At 41.1% G+C, this 16,521-nt stretch overlaps 1 protein-coding gene across 4 annotated transcripts in view; it reads right to left on the bottom strand.

The window, feature by feature from the left end:
- MELK (maternal embryonic leucine zipper kinase) overlaps positions 1-15,740 on the bottom strand; it is an 88,683-nt gene extending 72,943 nt beyond the window's left edge. Inside the window, exons 1-6 of one of the 4 annotated variants that reach the window (XM_045081573.1) lie at positions 15,585-15,740; positions 6,511-6,606; positions 5,734-5,823; positions 4,093-4,178; positions 3,001-3,117; positions 464-607 (exon numbers count right to left, since the gene is read on the bottom strand). In XM_045081573.1, the coding sequence (XP_044937508.1) occupies positions 464-607; positions 3,001-3,117; positions 4,093-4,178; positions 5,734-5,823; positions 6,511-6,568 (495 nt within the window). In that variant the 5' untranslated portion in view covers positions 6,569-6,606; positions 15,585-15,740. Of the gene's footprint in view, positions 1-463; positions 608-3,000; positions 3,118-4,092; positions 4,179-5,733; positions 5,824-6,510; positions 6,607-15,411 lie in introns of all 4 variants that reach the window. The other 3 variants (XM_045081574.1, XM_045081575.1, XM_045081577.1) reach the window with 3 other exon arrangements.
- Between the last annotated feature and the right edge of the window lie 781 nt (positions 15,741-16,521).

Raw genomic sequence — 16,521 nt, 5'->3', positions numbered from 1 at the left:
CTTAAGAGTATTCACATTTTTATTCTGTTTCTGAAAATTAGAGTCTCTTCATTCCATTGAACTGTTCCCTTCTGATGCAAAATGGAATTAAAATTAAAAAAAGATGGGGTTAGGAAAAGAGTACTGAAGGGAAAATATTCAATGATAATTTTCTTGAAGAAAATACTCAAAACTCCTCTTTCTGAGAGATAAAATCCTGAGGTTTATATTCCCAGCTGATTACAAAGACATTCATAATGTTGCCCACAGCAAACAAATATATAGAATGCCAATAATCAAGTACATCCAAAAAAGCCTACCAGCACAAAAAAGAAAAAAAGGAAAAAAAAGTGTTCACATTATGAGTAGAAGAAAAAAAGAAGCCAAGATAGATTATAAACAGAAAGAATGCTTGGACAACTAGTAACTACCAGTAAATGGTGTTGAACTCTCAACATTGAGAGCATGTGTGACAGTCACTTACTGGTTTGAGGTCTCTATGAGCATAGCCCTCGCTATGCACGTAAGCGACCGCAGAAACTATCTGACGGAAGACAACTCGGGTCTCCTCCTCGGACAGGCGATCCTGGGAAATTATGTAGTCAAACAGCTCTCCTCCGGGGCAATACTTCAGTAACAACAGAGACACACAGATATTGTTACTACCTAGAAAAATCACTTCAGGGGAATTAAAACAAAAAATTTTACTTAACTCAAAGATATTATTAAATTCAACTTAAAGGGAAGGAAAACGCATGAGGCATATTAAAAAATATCCTCTGGGATCAAACAAGTTAATAATTACTCCAGGAAAGAGATCAATAGCTAATGGACTCAAGCAGTTTTATGACCAGTAAGTAGGAGCAGAACCAACGAACATGGATATTTTTTTAAAAAAGATATATTTATTCGAGAGAGTGAGAGCACAAAAGTGGAAGAGAGAGAATCTCCAGCAGATTCCCCTACTAAATGTGAGCCCAATGCAGGGCTCCATCCAAAGACCCTGATATCATAACCTGAGCCGAAACCAAGAATCAGACACTCAACTGACTGAGACACCCAGGCACCCCAACGCCTGTGATTCTTTAAGTCCATTCGGGGCTTTATATTTCTATAGTAGAGTACTAAAACCCATTCCCATCTTTTTATTTATTTCTTAAGAGAGAAAGCGTGCAAGCGGAGGGAAACACAGAGAAGGAGAGAGAGAGAATCCTTAAGGAGACTCCCTGCAGAATGCAAAGCCTGATGTAGCGCTCCTCCCAGGACCCCAAGATCATGACCTGAGCAGAAATCAAGAGTTGGTTGCTTAACAAACGAAGCCATCCAAGTGCCCCAACATTATGAATTTTAAAATGTGCTTTTGAGGGAAGCCTGGGTGGCTCAGTGGGTTAAAGCCTTTGCCTCTGGCTCAGGTCATGATCTCAGGGTCCTGGGATCAAGCCCTGCATTGGGCTCGGTGGGGAGCTGCTTTCCCCCTTCTCTCTGCCTGCCTCTATGCCTATTGTGATCTCTCTGTGTCAAATGAATAAATAAAATCTTTAAAACAAAAAAAAAATGTGCTTTTGAAATAGAGCTATAAAATGATATGCAGTTACAAATTATTTGGCTGAGATTAAAGAAAATGAAACAAGAGATGAATGATGGAAATTCTAAAGACTTGACATTTCAGGCCCAAAAGGTCAGTTAAAACTTGAGTCTGATTCATATGACACATGTATTGAAACCCACCTATAGGCTGTGAGTTGAACTATGTCCCCCAAAAAGATACGTGCAAGTCGTAACATCTGGTACCAATAAACATAACATTACTTAGTTTTGTAGATGTAATCAAGTCCCATGAAGTCCTACTAAATCAGGATGAACCCTAATCCAATGACTGTGTTGTTACATGTAGAGGGAAATCTGGACAAAGACACAGATAAGAAAACGCCATTTAGAGACAGAGGCAGAGATTGGAGTGGTACAAGCTAAGGAGGAATGCCAGAGATTGTCAGTAACCATCAGAAGCTAGGTAAGAAGCACAGAACAGATTGTCCAGAAGAAACCAACCTTACCCACACCTTGATTTCAGACTTCCAGCTTCTAGAACTATGAGGCAATAAATTTCTGTCATTTTAAACCACAAACTTTGTGGTACTTTACTATGGCAGCCCTAGACTAATATGCCATATAAATATGCCATATAAAACTGAAATGGATCCTTCCCTCTAGAAACAAATTCTAACATGATCCATTCATTAATCCTAACCCCATCAGGAGTGTATTAGAAACTGTGAACTTACAATGAATCTCCAACTTATTATTTATGTTTACTTAATCTAAATTGTTATAGACAGGGCACCTGGGTGGCTCAGTCAGTTAAGCATCTGCCTTTGGCTCAGGTCACGATCCCAGAGTGCTGGGATAGAGTCCCATGTCAGGTTCCCTGCTTGGCAGGGAGTCTGCTTCTCCCTCTGCCCTTCACCCTGCTTGTGCTCTCTCGCTCACTCTCTCTCAAATAAATAACTTTTTTAAATTTTTAAATAATAAATAAATAAATAAATAGTTACAGACAGAACTCATACAGGTAAGCTGCTTCAAATTTATTTTAATCTTTTAGGTGAAACACACTTTTCCCTTAACTATGGACAAAGTGAATGAAAATGGTCTGAATATTTGATTTCCCTCCAAAATTGGTATGTCAAAATCCTAACCCCCAAAAGATGATGGTTCTAAGAGATGAGCCTTTGTGAAGTGATTAGGACATGAGAGTGAAGCCCTCATGAATGGAATTGATTCTCTTATAAATGAGATTCCAGAGAGATCCCGTGGCCCCTCTACCGTTAAGGACATAGTAAGAAGGCACCAGCCTAGAATCAGGAAGAGGGCCATCACCTGATCATGCCAGCACCTTGATCTTGGAATTGCCAGCCTCCAGAACTCTGAGAAACAAACTACCCAGACTGTGCTATCTGTTACAGCAGCCCAAACAGACTAAGACAGTGATCAAAAATCTTTAGGTCCCTAGATCACACTACTAACCTCAAGAACCATGAATATTTTGTTGGCTGTCTCTAACACATGGTAGAGTTGACATATATGCTGATGTCTCAGATTCTTCAAGGCCTCAATCTCCGTTTTGACCCGGGGCAAATCATTCTGAGACAAAACATATTACATGAGCAATAAACCTATTTGGGAAGTACACCAAGCATTAATATCAACAGCTTTAATATAAAAAAAAAAATCAACAGCTTTAATACTGAGTAGCAAAAGCAACCAACAGCCTCAAAACAAACTGTTCAAAAGCACAGAAAAATATAACAAAAATTATTTATATGTATACACATACACAAACACACACACACAAAGCATTGAGGGTTTTATGAAAGACTAGTTTGATGTGGGTCAATAGCACAACATCCAGAAAAATAAAAACAATCTCAGACTCCCTTAGAAGGTTAGCATTCCAAACAAGGAAAATAACAGAGACCTGCCTGTGCTACCATTTTCAGTCTTAGTAGTGTTCCTTAAGAAGCCTGTTGAGCTAAAAACTGGTGATATAGGTGAAAGACACACAGGTCTTCACTATCTCAATTGTCTACCTTTTCTATGGGCTTAAAATTTTTCAAAACAAAAAGTTAGTTGGAAAGAGGAAGAGCTAAGCTGAAAAAATTGCCAACTCCATATTAAAGACAGAAATCTAGATATCTATGAAATATGAAGTAAAACTTTATTGTAAAAAGAGGCTCAATTTAATGTCCAGTGGCAAAACATCCAATTATGTGGAACCATATAGGTCTTGACCAGGATCAACTGTAACTTTATTTCAAAATGTCAGTCCTGGGGCACCTGGGTGGCTCAGTGGGTTAAGCCTCTGCCTTCGGCTCAGGTCATGATTCCAGGGTCCTGGGATCAGGCCCCGCATCGGGCTCTCTGCTCCCCAGAGAGCCTGCTTCCTCCTCTCTCTCTCTGCCTACTTGTGATCTCTATCTGTCAAACAAATAAATTTAAAAAAATCTTTAAAAAAAAAGTTATAGAAAGACAAAAGTAGTAACCAGAACATTTGAGCAAATTCAGATTTTAATTTACAAAACTGATTTATACATATTTTTTAAATAATTTTAAACTTACCCCTAGTGCATTTTTATCCATGATTTTTATAGCTACCATTTCTCCAGTGAGGATATGGCAGGCAAGTTTGACCTTTGCAAAGCCACCTAAGTAGAGGAAAAAGTATTATGAAAAGATAAGCCAGAGTAATCTAAAATCATCATCAGAGCAACCCAAAGATTCAGGCACAAATACCTTTCCACATGCTTTTATTTTTTTTTTTTAAGATTTTATTCTTTTTTTAAATTTTTTTTTTTAAGATTTTATTTTTAAGTAATCTCTATACCCAGTGAGGGACTCAAACTCACAACCCCAAGATCAAGAGTTGTACGCTCCAACTGAGCCAGCCAGGCACCCCTCCATATGCTTTTAAAAGGCTCTGTCAATCCATTTTTTCCTGAAAGTTTGTAGCTTTTTCTTTCTGTAGCTTCCAAAATGCCAGCCATGATCCTAACCTCTTCTCATTCAATGCTAGCTGAAGATTTTTTTTTACCATGATAGTGTCTCTAACTTTAGGTTGAAGAAAATAGGAAACAGAATTCGCTGTTTAGAAATTTGCTTTATGGGACGCCTGGGTGGCTCAGTTGGTTAAGCAGCTGCCTTCGGCTCAGGTTATGATCCCAGCGGCCTGGGATCGAGTCCCACATCGGGCTCCTTGCTTGGCGGGAAGCCTGCTTCCTCCTCTGCCTCTGCCTGCCACTCTGCCTGTGCTCACTCTCACTCCTCTCTCTCTGACGAATAAATAAATAAAATCTTTAAAAAAAAAAAAAGAAATTTGCTTTATAATTAACACTATAATTAAGCAATTAACATTATAATTAAGCAATTAAATTTGCTTTTTAATTAACACTAAGAATCCACTATAATATAACACTAACAATATTGTTATAATTAACAATAAAGGACACAATATAAATTTGCTGAGACAAAAGACAACAGGAAACATCCTCTCAGTTTTAAAACAGGATCAAAGGTAGGATATTAAAAAAAAAAAGCAGCATATTATGTTCCAAAATTGGATCAAAAACTGAATAAATGTCTACAGATCAGTATCTAAAAGAAATTGCCAATTCAGGGCACCTGGGTGGCTCAGTCGGTTAAGCATCTGCTCAGGTCATGATCCCAGGGTCCTAAGATTGAGTCACACATTGGGCTCCCTGCTCAGCGGGGAGCCTGCTTCTCCCTCTCTCAGCCCCTCCCCCTGCTTCTACACTCTCTCTCTCAAATAAATAATAAAATCTTAAAAAAAAAAAAAAAAAGAAAGAGAGAAATAGCAAATATATAACTTCTAAAAAGAAGCTTCTGGTGGTTCCTCTCATGGTCTTCCCAATTTCAGAAAATAAAAACTCAACATTTTCCAAAATCCCGGGGGCCAATATACTCAATATCCAGCCCATGAACAAATCCCATTGGCTCTGCCTTCAAAACACCCTGGGGGAGAAGAGGCAGGTACTGACTGGAAACTTTGTCTTGATCTAAACAGGGAACACATAGGTGGATGTGTACTAAATCTCCAGCAAGACTAGTGTACTTTGCATATTTTATTGCATTGTTTCTCAATAAATTAAACGACACAAACACACACATACAGAATCCCACCCTTTCACTGCCTTCACTGCTCTCACCCTCATTCAAGTCACCATCATCTCCAGCATCACTCACCTGAATTATTGCAATAAACTCCTAACATCTCTCTGCTCCTGCCCTGCCTTTCCCAGCCCAAGCTTCTCACAACCAAGCAGCAGAGTGACCCTTAAAAATAAAAGTCAGGGCACCTGGGTGGCTCAGTGGGTTAAGCCTCTGCCTTCAGCTCAGGTCATTATCTCAGGGTTCTGGGATTGAGCCCTGCATAGGGCTCTCTGCTCAACAGTGAGCCTGTTTTCCCTCCCCACCCCCACCCCCGCCTGCCTCTCTGCCTACTTGTGATTTCTGTCAAATAAATAAATAAAATATTTAACAAAAAAAAAGAAAAGTCAGATCACTCCTCAGCTCAAAACTCTCCAGTGACTTCTCTTCTAAATAAAAGGACCTACAAGGCTTCTCCCACTACTCTCCTCTCTCTTACTCTACTTTTTCTTTTAAAGTACATTGAAGAATTTTTAAATTCTTTAATTTTAAAATTAAACTGAAAAGCTCATGACTGCCCAAATGTACTATACTCCCAAATAGTTGATCTAGGGGCACCTGGGTGGCTCAGTGGGTTAAGCCTCTGCCTTCAGCTCAGGTCATGATCTCAGGGTTCTGGGATGGAGCCCTGCGTCCGGCTCTCTGCTCAGCAGGGAGCCTGCTTCCCCCTCCCTCTCTCTCTGCCTGCCTCTCTGCCTACTTGTGATCTCTGTCAAATAAATAAATAAAATCTTTAAAACAAAATTAAGAAAAAAAAAAAATAGTTGATCTGTCCTCTGCCTCCAAGGGAAAAGAAAAAAACAAAACAATTACCTGTCCCAATAGTTTCATATAATTCATAGTATTTGAGAAGTTCATCATAATCTTTCATAGTCCTCCTGGAGGTGTATATAAAATTACAAAAAGAACCTGTAAGACAGAAATAATACATGATCAAAACAGGAACTACTATGAGATTATCTCCTCCACTCTTGTAAGTGCACCTATAAATACGTCATAGGCAAATAAATTATACCAGAAAAACTGATTAGCCATATGGTTTAAAAGAAAAACAAAACTGGATTTTTATCTCATACCATATATAAAAATCAACTTCAGGGGCACCTGGGTGGCTCAGTGGGTTAAAGCCTCTGCCTTTGGCTCAGGTCATGATCCCAGAGTCCTGGGATCGAGCCCCACATTGGGCTCTCTGCTCAGGAGGGAGCCTGCTTCCTCCTCTCTCTGACTGCTTCTCTGCCTACTTGTAATCTCTGTCTATCAAATAAATAAATAAAATCTTTTTTTTTTAAAGATTTTTTTTATTTTTATTTTTTTATTATTATTATTTTTTTAAGATTTTATTTGTCAGAGAGAGAGAGGGAGAGAGAGCGAGCACAGGTAGACAGAATGGCAGGAAGAGACAGAGGGAGAAGCAGGCTCCCTGCAGAGCAAGGAGCCCGATGTGGGACTCGATCCCAGGACGCTGGGATCATGACCTGAGCCAAAGGCACCTGCCCAACCAACTGAGCCACCCAGGCGTCCCAATAAATAAAATCTTAAAAAAAAAAAAATCAACTTCAGATCAAGGAAAGATTTATATATGAAGGATAAACTTTTAAAAAATTTTAAAGAATATCGTGTGATTTCAGGACAAAAGAGAATCTTTTAAATAGATACAGGAGGGACACCTGGGTGGCTCAGTTGGTTAAGCGGCTGCCTTCAGCTCAGGTCATGATCCCAGTGTCCTCGGATCGAGTCCCACATCGGGCTCCTTGCTCTGTGGGGAGCCTGCATCTCCCTCTTGTCTCTGCTGCCACTCTGCCTGCCTGTGTGCTCTCACTCTCTCTCTGGCAAATAAATAAAGAAAATCTTCAAAAAAACAAAATAAAAAAAATAATAATAAATAAATAGATACAGGAAGTACTAATCATAAACAAATAATACATTAAACATTAAAATGCAGAACTTTTGCATGTCTAAAGATAAACTTAAAAAAAAGAAAACCAGAGGTGCCTGGGTAGCTCAGTGGGTTAAGCCTCTGCCTTCAGCTCAGGTCATGATCCCAGGATTCTGGGATCGAGCTCCGCATCAGGCTCTCTGCTCGGTGGGGAGCCTGCTTCTCTCTCTCTCTCTCTGCCTCCCTCTCTGCCTACTTGTAATCTCTATCAAATAAATAAACAAAAATCTTAAAAAAAAAAAAGAAAGAAAACCATAAATGTGAGCAAATATTTCTAACACTTATAAACAATGGATTTTATCCAGAATATACTATATACAATATAGAAAAAGACAACCCAAAAGAAAAAAGAAGCAAATGAAATAAAAAGGCATTTCATAAAGAAACACAAATGACCAATAAAAAAATGAAAAAATGTTCAGTTTTATTAGTCACAGGGGATATGCAAATTAAGATTCCAATCACATACAATTTTAACAAACATATAATGATATACATATTTTATTACTATGCTCCACAATTTACATGTGTTACATATACAGTTGATCCTTGAAAAATACAGGTGTTAGGGGCACAGATTCCCCTGCACAGTCAAAAATTCACATCCAACTTTTGACTCGCCCAAAACTTGACTACTATAGCCTACTATTGACAGAAAGCCTTATTAATAACACAGCCAATTAACACATCTTTTGTATTTCATATGTATTATATACTAAATTCTTACAATCAAGTAAGATAGAGAAAAGAAAATGTTATGCGCCTGGGTGGCTCAGTGGGTTAAAGCCTCTGCCTTCAGCTCAGGTCATGATCTCAGGGTCCTGGGATCAAGCCCCACGTTGGGAATCTGTGCTCAGCAGGGAGCCTGCTTCCGCCTTCTCTCTCTGCCTGCCTCTCAGCCTACCTGTGATCTCTGTCTGTCAAATAAATAAATAAATAAATAAATAAAAATCTTTAAAGGGAAAAAGGAAATAATGATCCCTTCTTAGACTGACTGCCGTTTTCTCCCTGATGTTGTCCTCCCACCTCCTGCTTCCATAAGATACCCACCTGCTGAAATGCCACAGCTCTTTGACAATATCCATTCTAAAACTGGTCCTTGCTTCCCTAATCCTTTCTTAAAATCACCAGCACAGCTTAAATCCTATAACCCCCTTTTCGGTTCCTAGGGAGCATGGTTTCTCTTGCTGCAACAAGCTAAGGAAAACCTAATGTTTTTTGTTTGTTTTATAAAAAATCAGGTAAACTAATATATTATCAATAAATCTATGGAAAACACACACACACACACACACACACACAAATCAGGTAAGCGTCCTAATTTTTTTACTCCAGATGTGTTTAGTGGTCTTTGGTCAGTAGGCCTCAACAGGGTTGTGAGCCCAAAAAGGAGAGGAAGAGTATGCCAAAAAGAGGCAATTTAGGTGCAAAGATCCCGGGGGGCTGGGAGGAGAGGTCTATATGTATGGAACTGAAACTGCTTTTAGGGGTACCAGCAAATGGAAATGCAGATTTGGAGCTGGGACAATTGGCTAGCCACACGGGAAAAAAGAACACTGGATCTCTCATACCACACAAAATCAATTATAGTTAGTGTAAAGACTTAAAAGACTTAAAAAAAATCTTTCAAATGGATTCAGGTGAGGTCTTACCCATACCAGGCCTATTGCTAGGAGTGGGAAAAGGCAGGGAAAAAGAAAAGTAAGAATTAGAAGAATAGGGACGCCTGGGTGGCTCAGTGGGTTAAGCCACTGTCTTCGGCTCAGGTCATGATCCCAGGGTCCTGGGATCGAGCCCCAAATCAGGCTCTCTGCTCAGCAGGGAGCCTGCTTCCTCCTCTCTCTCTGCCTGCTTGTCTGTCAAATAAATAAATAAAATCTTTAAAAAAAAAAAAAAAGAATTAGAAGAATACAGCTTCATGGAAGCCAAGAAGGAAGAAAAAAGTAAAATGAGTAACAAAGTTTCTAGGAAGTAGATTTCTAAAATTTTCTAAAAGTGTTCATATATAGGTTAAGTCCTAGGACTTGAATCTTAGTACTGCAAAGTGGAGATTTCTTTACGGGTAGACATAGGGTGAAAGATGTCTGAATCTATACAGAAATGGCTTCTTAAGGGGCTCTCCTTCTCAGAGGTTGGTACGGAAGGACAAGGCTGGGATTTCAGTCTTGGGAAGAGATGTCCCAACACCCCTTAGAAAGCCAAGCAGGAATCAGGAAGCCCAGAGAAGTGGAGGTCACTGAGTCAGGCACAAAGAATCTCCCATATAATCCAGCACAGCATACCAGGCCTCTAGAGTTCACAGAGGTGTTTGAGGCCAATACCCAGCTAGTAATGAAATTCTCCTTTGCCTGGCCTGACCCCTGTGCACAAATCTCCCTTGGTGACCTAGCAGTGGGCTATCTATGGCAGAACAGGGTTCTGGATCCTCAGACCCCATTTTCTCTAACAGCTCAAAAAATTAAGTGAGTACATGCATATCCAAGCAGGATATGGAAAGTGAAGTTCCACCTGGAAACAGCAAAGCTCATGCCTCTTGATCACTTGATCATCCATCTTGATCGTCTCTCAGAAGTGGAAACCTGGTATTAATGCTCATTTCTAGAGCCAGATAGTCTTCACTCACCAACAGGCAGAGCTCCAGCAACATCGCCAAAGGTTTGGGATTGACAAGTGGCCAACACCATGTTCACTACCTTCATGTTCTCTGTTCCCCATCCTCTCTCATCCAGAGTTGAGTGGCAGGCATGTTACTAAGCCTTAAAAATGGTTATAAATTTGGAAGATCTAGAATGTGAGTTCTACCTCAAGAGTGTGGTGAGTCTATTTTTAAAAGGGGGGGGGGGTACATGGGGTGCCTGTGTGGCTCAGACGGTTAACCATCTGCCTTGGGCTGGGGTCATGGTCCCAGGGTCCTCAGATGGAGTCCCACATCAGGCTCCTTGCTTAGCCGGGAGTCTGCTTCTCACTCTGTCCCTCTTCCTGCTTGTGTTGTCTCTCACTCTCTTTCTCAAATAAATAAAATGTTTTTTAAAAAGGGGAACAGGGGAATAAAGGGATGATCCTTACTACACTGAGGATAGGGCATATTCTTATGCTGAGATAGAGAAAAAATTGAATGAAATAATCAAAAGCCCTAGAACTGCAAAGGATATTTTTTCAAATATCCTTTTAAATCTCCTTTTAAAATGCCTAAAGTAAAAAAAAAAAAAAAAAATAAAATGCCTAAAGTAGAACCCTCCTACACTGTTGGTGGGAATGCAAACTCATGCAGCCCCTCTGGCATACAGTATGGAGGTTCCCCAAAAAGTTAAAAATTGGGATACCCTACGACCCAGCAATTGCACTACTGGGCATTTACCCTAAACATACAAATGTAGTGATCCAAAGGCGCATGTGCACCCGAGTGTTTATAGCAGCAAAGTCCACAATAGCCAAACTATGGAAAGAACCTAGATGTCCATCAACAGATGAAAGGATAAAGAAAGATGTGGTACACAAACAAACACACACACACACACACACACACACACACACACACAGGAATACTATGCAGCCATCAAAAAAAAAAAAAAAAAAAAAAAAATCTTGCCATTCACAATGATGTGGATGGAACTAGAGGGTATTATGCTAAGCGAAATAAGTCAATCAGAGAAAGACAATTATCATATGATCTCTGTAATATGAGGAATTTGAGAGGCAGGCGGGGTCATGGAGGCTAGGGAGGGAAAAAAATGAAACAAGATGGGACCAGGGTGGGAGACAAACCATAAGAGACTCTTAATCTCATGAAACAAACTAAGGGTTGTTGGGGGTTTTTGGGGAGGGATAAGGTGGCTGGGTTATGGACATTGGGGAGGGTATGTGCTACCGTGAGTACTATGAAATATATAAGCCTGACAATTCACAGACCTGTACCCCTGGGACAAATAATACATTATATGTTAACGATAAATAAATAAACAGATTTTCTTAGTGATGGAATAATGTTCCATTGAGGTACCACAATTTATTTATATATGAACACTCAGTAATGAACACTCAGTTGGATTTTATTTTGTATAGAGGGATTTTTTCTTTTTTTAATGAATACAAATATTTTTCATAATTGTGACAATTCACTGACAATCTCTTTAAATATTAAAAATTATCTGTCTTCTGTAAAAAAATAAAAATACAAAATAAATAAATAAAAATACTTAAAGCACTCTGATTCCATGAATCATTTTACTTTGAGATAAAAGATAAATTACTGTCAGCAAGTAAAAAACCTTCAAAAATTTGGTCACTGAACAGAACACTAGAGCAGAAGTTTTGGATGGAAAGTTAAAATTCAAGGAAAATATCAGCCTTAAAAAAAACCAGTTTTAATCTCAATGTCAAAGCTATTATAGCAAGAAAGATAAAGATCATGGACAAAAGACATTCTGATCCAATAAATAGTAGCCACTTCCTAGGAAGAGATGGCAGTGGACCAACTTAATTAGGTTGAACTTTTTTTTTTTTTAAGATTTTGTTTATTTAGGGGCGCCTGGGTGGCTCAGTGGGTTAAGCCGCTGCCTTCGGCTCAGGTCATGATCTCAGAGTCCTGGGATCGAGTCCCGCATCGGGCTCTCTGCTCAGCAGGGAGCCTGCTTCCTCCTCTCTCTCTGCCTGCCTCTCTGCCTACTTGTGATCTCTCTCTCTGTCAAATAAATAAATAAAATGTTAGGGAAAAAAAAAAAAAGATTTTGTTTATTTATTTGACAGAGAGAGGTCACAAATAGGCAGAAAGGCAGGCAGAGAGAGTGGGGAAGCAGGCTCCCTGCAGGGCAGAGAGTCCTATGTGGGGCTCGATCCCAGGACCCTGGGATCATAACCTGAGCCGAAGGCAGAGGCTTAACCCACTGAGCCACCAGGTGCCCCTAGGTTGAACTTTTTTTAATCTAGCTGAACCTGCATGAATGGGATAGGGCAATGGAAGAAGAGAAGTCAGGTCACAGAAAGTTGGGGTATAAAATATTCTGCTTCCACTGCCATGGCAAAAGTTACTCCAGGCAAGGAGACATCACAAAGGTCATATTCATTCTCACTGGCACCTGAGGCATAGGATTAAAAATATCCTTAACAGCAGTACTAATTCAGAAATCTTTTAAAGAGTATTTGTCATGGGGCAAAGGTAGGAATGCAGTAGAACCACACCCCAAAAAGACACGGTTCACAAGACTAAGAAATTTCAAAACAGACAATAACAGCAGTAAAAGTACAGTCAACACAAGAAATCTTTGGGGTTCTGGGGCACCTAGCTGGCTAGGTCAGTGGAAGATGTGACTCTCAATCTCAAGGCTGTGAGTTCAAGCCCCACATTGGGTATAGAGATTACTTAAAAGTAAAATCTCTTTAAGAGGGAGAGGCACTTGGGTAGCTCAATCAGTTAAGCATCCAATTCTTGGTTTCAGATCAGGTCATGATTTCAGGGTCTTGGGATCAAGCCCCACATGTGGCTCCATGCTGCATGTGAAGCCTGCTTAGGATTCTCTCTCTCCCCCCCTACTCTTCCCTACTGTTCACACACTCTCTCTCTAAAAGGAAAAAAGGAAGATATTTGGGATCCTGATGAGGAAGAAGAGAAAGAGTAGATTAGAAATGGGGGAATGTCAGGCTATAAATGTGTTTAGAAAGTTGTCTGCTATAAAAGAAGGCTATCAGGTTCGTGAGAAAGCAAAGCCCCACTAAAGCAGTATTGGGGTATTGAGAACACAGGAGCTTAAAAGGAAATACAAAAAGACATTTCAAAGTTTGGAAATGGACAAAGACCTCACAAAATATAAGAATCCTAATTATCAACCTTACTGTCTAAATTCCATACAAAGGACTGGGCTTTGTTGCCATACTCAAAAGGAGACAACCATTTGTATGAGGTTGGAATTTATTTCTCCAGATTAGAGATATAAGAATTCACAATTAACTTGATAAATTTCTCCCAAATGAGTTTTGAACATCCAGATCATGGCCTCAAGTCAACTAGCAGAGATCAACTTGTGCCAATGTTAGACAAAACCAATCACCTTCACTTTCTTCATTCCTTTTTCTTTATCTACCATCCACCCTTTCAAATTATACCATGTTTTTGGATAATATAAATGTGGGCCTCAATTACATCCACTGAATCCAGGGAACATCATTTCTGCTACTATAGAAGAAAACTGGTGCTTGCATTGCAAAGTACTACGACAGCAGAGTTTACTTGGTTTTTAAATTTTGTGAAGCTAGTCTAAATATATTTTTTTAAATATTATTTATTTATTTGACGGACAGAGATCACAAGTAGACGGGGGTGAGGGGCGTGGGGGGGCTCCCTGCTGAGCAGAGAGCCTGATGAAGGGCTCTATCCCAGGACCCTAGATCATGACCTGAGCAGAAGGCAGAGGCTTTAACCCACTGAGCCACCCGGGCGCCCCTCATCTAAATATTTTTTTTTAAGATTTTATTTATTTATTTGACAGAGAGAGATCACAAGTAGGCAGAGAGGCAGGCAGAAGAGAGAGGAGGAGGAAGCAGGCTCCCTACTGAGCAGAGAGCCCGATGCGGGACTCCATCCCAGAACCCTGAGATCATGACCCGAGCCGAAGGCAGCAGCTTAACCCACTGAGCCACCCAGGCGCCCTCATCTAAATATTCTTAAGTGCCCTGTTTATCCTCTAGAATTTAGAAATACAGAACATAGGAAGAATGGGACTGGAGTAACCCAACTTTGTAGCCGTCTAAAGGAGGTACAGGATCAATGTGGAAGGCAGCCTCTCAGCTGTGAATAATGAAGAAGAAAACTAGACCCCAATCAGATACCTGAATGTCCTTCTCAGTGTGGCTAAATAGAAGAATTGTTGACATGTACATTTGGGATCTTGAACTTCTCTGAGGCAACAAGGAACTGCTTAGATAACAGAAGATTTATCATTAAATGTTATAGAAAAGAAACAAATTGGGGACAATTTCTTACTAACGGTATTAGCTGGGCTGTGTTATTATTTGCTGGGTAATACATTCACCTCATCTATGAATGTGGTTAAAATACTGATGCAGAAAATATTTCAAATAAGAAGTAGAATACCGAATGGCTTATAAGGTGGCCTTGTAATTAATACATTAATAACATCCTCTCTTGCTCCTTTGCAGAGTATTCTGGGAGCACCAACAAAGAGGCATTCATTCCTAAAGGCGTTAAGGGACTCATCTGCCCATCTGGTTGGTCCACAGTAGATACACAATAATGTCAGATCCTCTGGTGAAAGAAGCCCATGATGGTGCAGGGCAGAAAAGGAGTTTCTGATTTCTCCCAACGTAGTCAACAGAAACCATATTATGAACAAAAAAGTTAGGAAACCCTGGCTTCTAAGCATAAGTCCAGGTACCTCTGAAACCCGCCGCCACCTTCCCCCATTCCACTACCAGAGAAATACCAAAGGTGAGGCTCAAGAACAATTACTCATGCTAGCTGCTACAGGTCTGCTCGCTTTCTTGGGATGCTCTCCTTTGGGAGTTTCTCTTTTCCCCACCAGTTTCTTGGTGATGCTGCTCCTTTTACTGCTTTGGCAGTCGGGGTATATCCCTTTTAGTGTGAGCCTCTTAAGCCACTACCCTAGGAAGGTGAAGAAAGAGGAAGGATTTGGACTCTGAAAAGGGAGTGGTAACACATAACATGCAACGGGAATTCACACCTCTCGCAGCCTCCTTCGTAGCAAACGTTTTCGCCTGTCCCTCACCAATAACCCTGACGTAGGTACGTCATTATCCCCACTTACAGAGGAGAAAACCGGGGGTCGGAAAGCCTATCTCATTCGGGAGTGGGCTCGTACGGTGAGGTTTCGGGGAAATTCTCCAGTCTCCCGGGAGCCAGGAGCAAGCTGGGCTCGAGGAGCCGCTCCCTCGCGTCTCGCAGAGCCGTGACCCCGGCCCTACCCGGGGAGACACTGACCTGAGGGGCGGGGAGCCGGGCGAGGCGGGGCCGAGCAGAAGCACACTGGAGAGGGCCAGCCGTCCCGAGCCAAGCAGCGAGTGCCCAAAACCCCTAGAAAGTTTTGGGATCGCCGGGTTTGAGCCGCTTCCGCCCGCCAAGGAAATCAAACCTCCCGGGCCGGAAGGGGCGGGGCGAAGCGGGGGCGCGCGTCGCGCCGGGTCCGGGTGAGGCGGGGGCGCGCGATCGCCCTCGGGCCGGCAGCCGGAAGGGCTGGGCTGGGAATGAACGCGGAGTAATCCTGGGGCTGCTGGGGCTGGGTGACGTAAGGCCTTAGTCTTATGCCTGAGTACGCTTTCAACGAAGGGCATGTGAAGGTTTTCCAGGGGGCGTGGACGTACAAAGTTTGCACATAATTCAGCCTTCTAAGGCCCTGCTTCCTAAAATTTATCTAGAGAAGTTGCTAGTGTTCACGGTTCTCAATTCGTCCTCTCCTTGCCCAATGGCCCTTCTCCCACCCATCAATACAAGTATACCTCCCCTCTCGCCAAATACTACTAAAATGTGCGGCCTCCAGGAATAAAAACCCCCAGGGGCCAAATTAATTGTCCATTAGGTAGGTAACTCAAGGTACCATAAACACCAACCCAACACAGTTCGCTGTCTGACCATTACGTGATTTTCATCTCTGTATGAATTACAGTTGTAATGGTAAACTATCTGGAAGAAAAAATAAAAATTTACAGTCACAGAAACGAAAACGTTAAGTACAAATTTGCATATGTATTTTTAAAATAGAAATTACTTTTTGGGGCACCTGGGTGTCTCAGTCTGTTAAGCAGCCGACTGGATTTCTGCCCAGCTCAGGATAAGATGGAGCCCCCAGGGACGCCTGGGTGGCACAGTGGGTTAAAGCCTCTGCTTTCGGCTCAGGTCATGATCCCAATGATGAGGGAGT

Source organism: Mustela putorius, unplaced genomic scaffold (assembly GCF_011764305.1).
Source record: "Mustela putorius furo isolate JIRA1106 unplaced genomic scaffold, ASM1176430v1.1 tig00000580_pilon_pilon_pilon, whole genome shotgun sequence".
Lineage (NCBI taxonomy): Eukaryota > Metazoa > Chordata > Mammalia > Carnivora > Mustelidae > Mustela > Mustela putorius.
The sequence above is the reverse complement of the archived record's forward strand: the minus strand, read 5'-3'. Positions and strand labels throughout refer to the sequence as shown.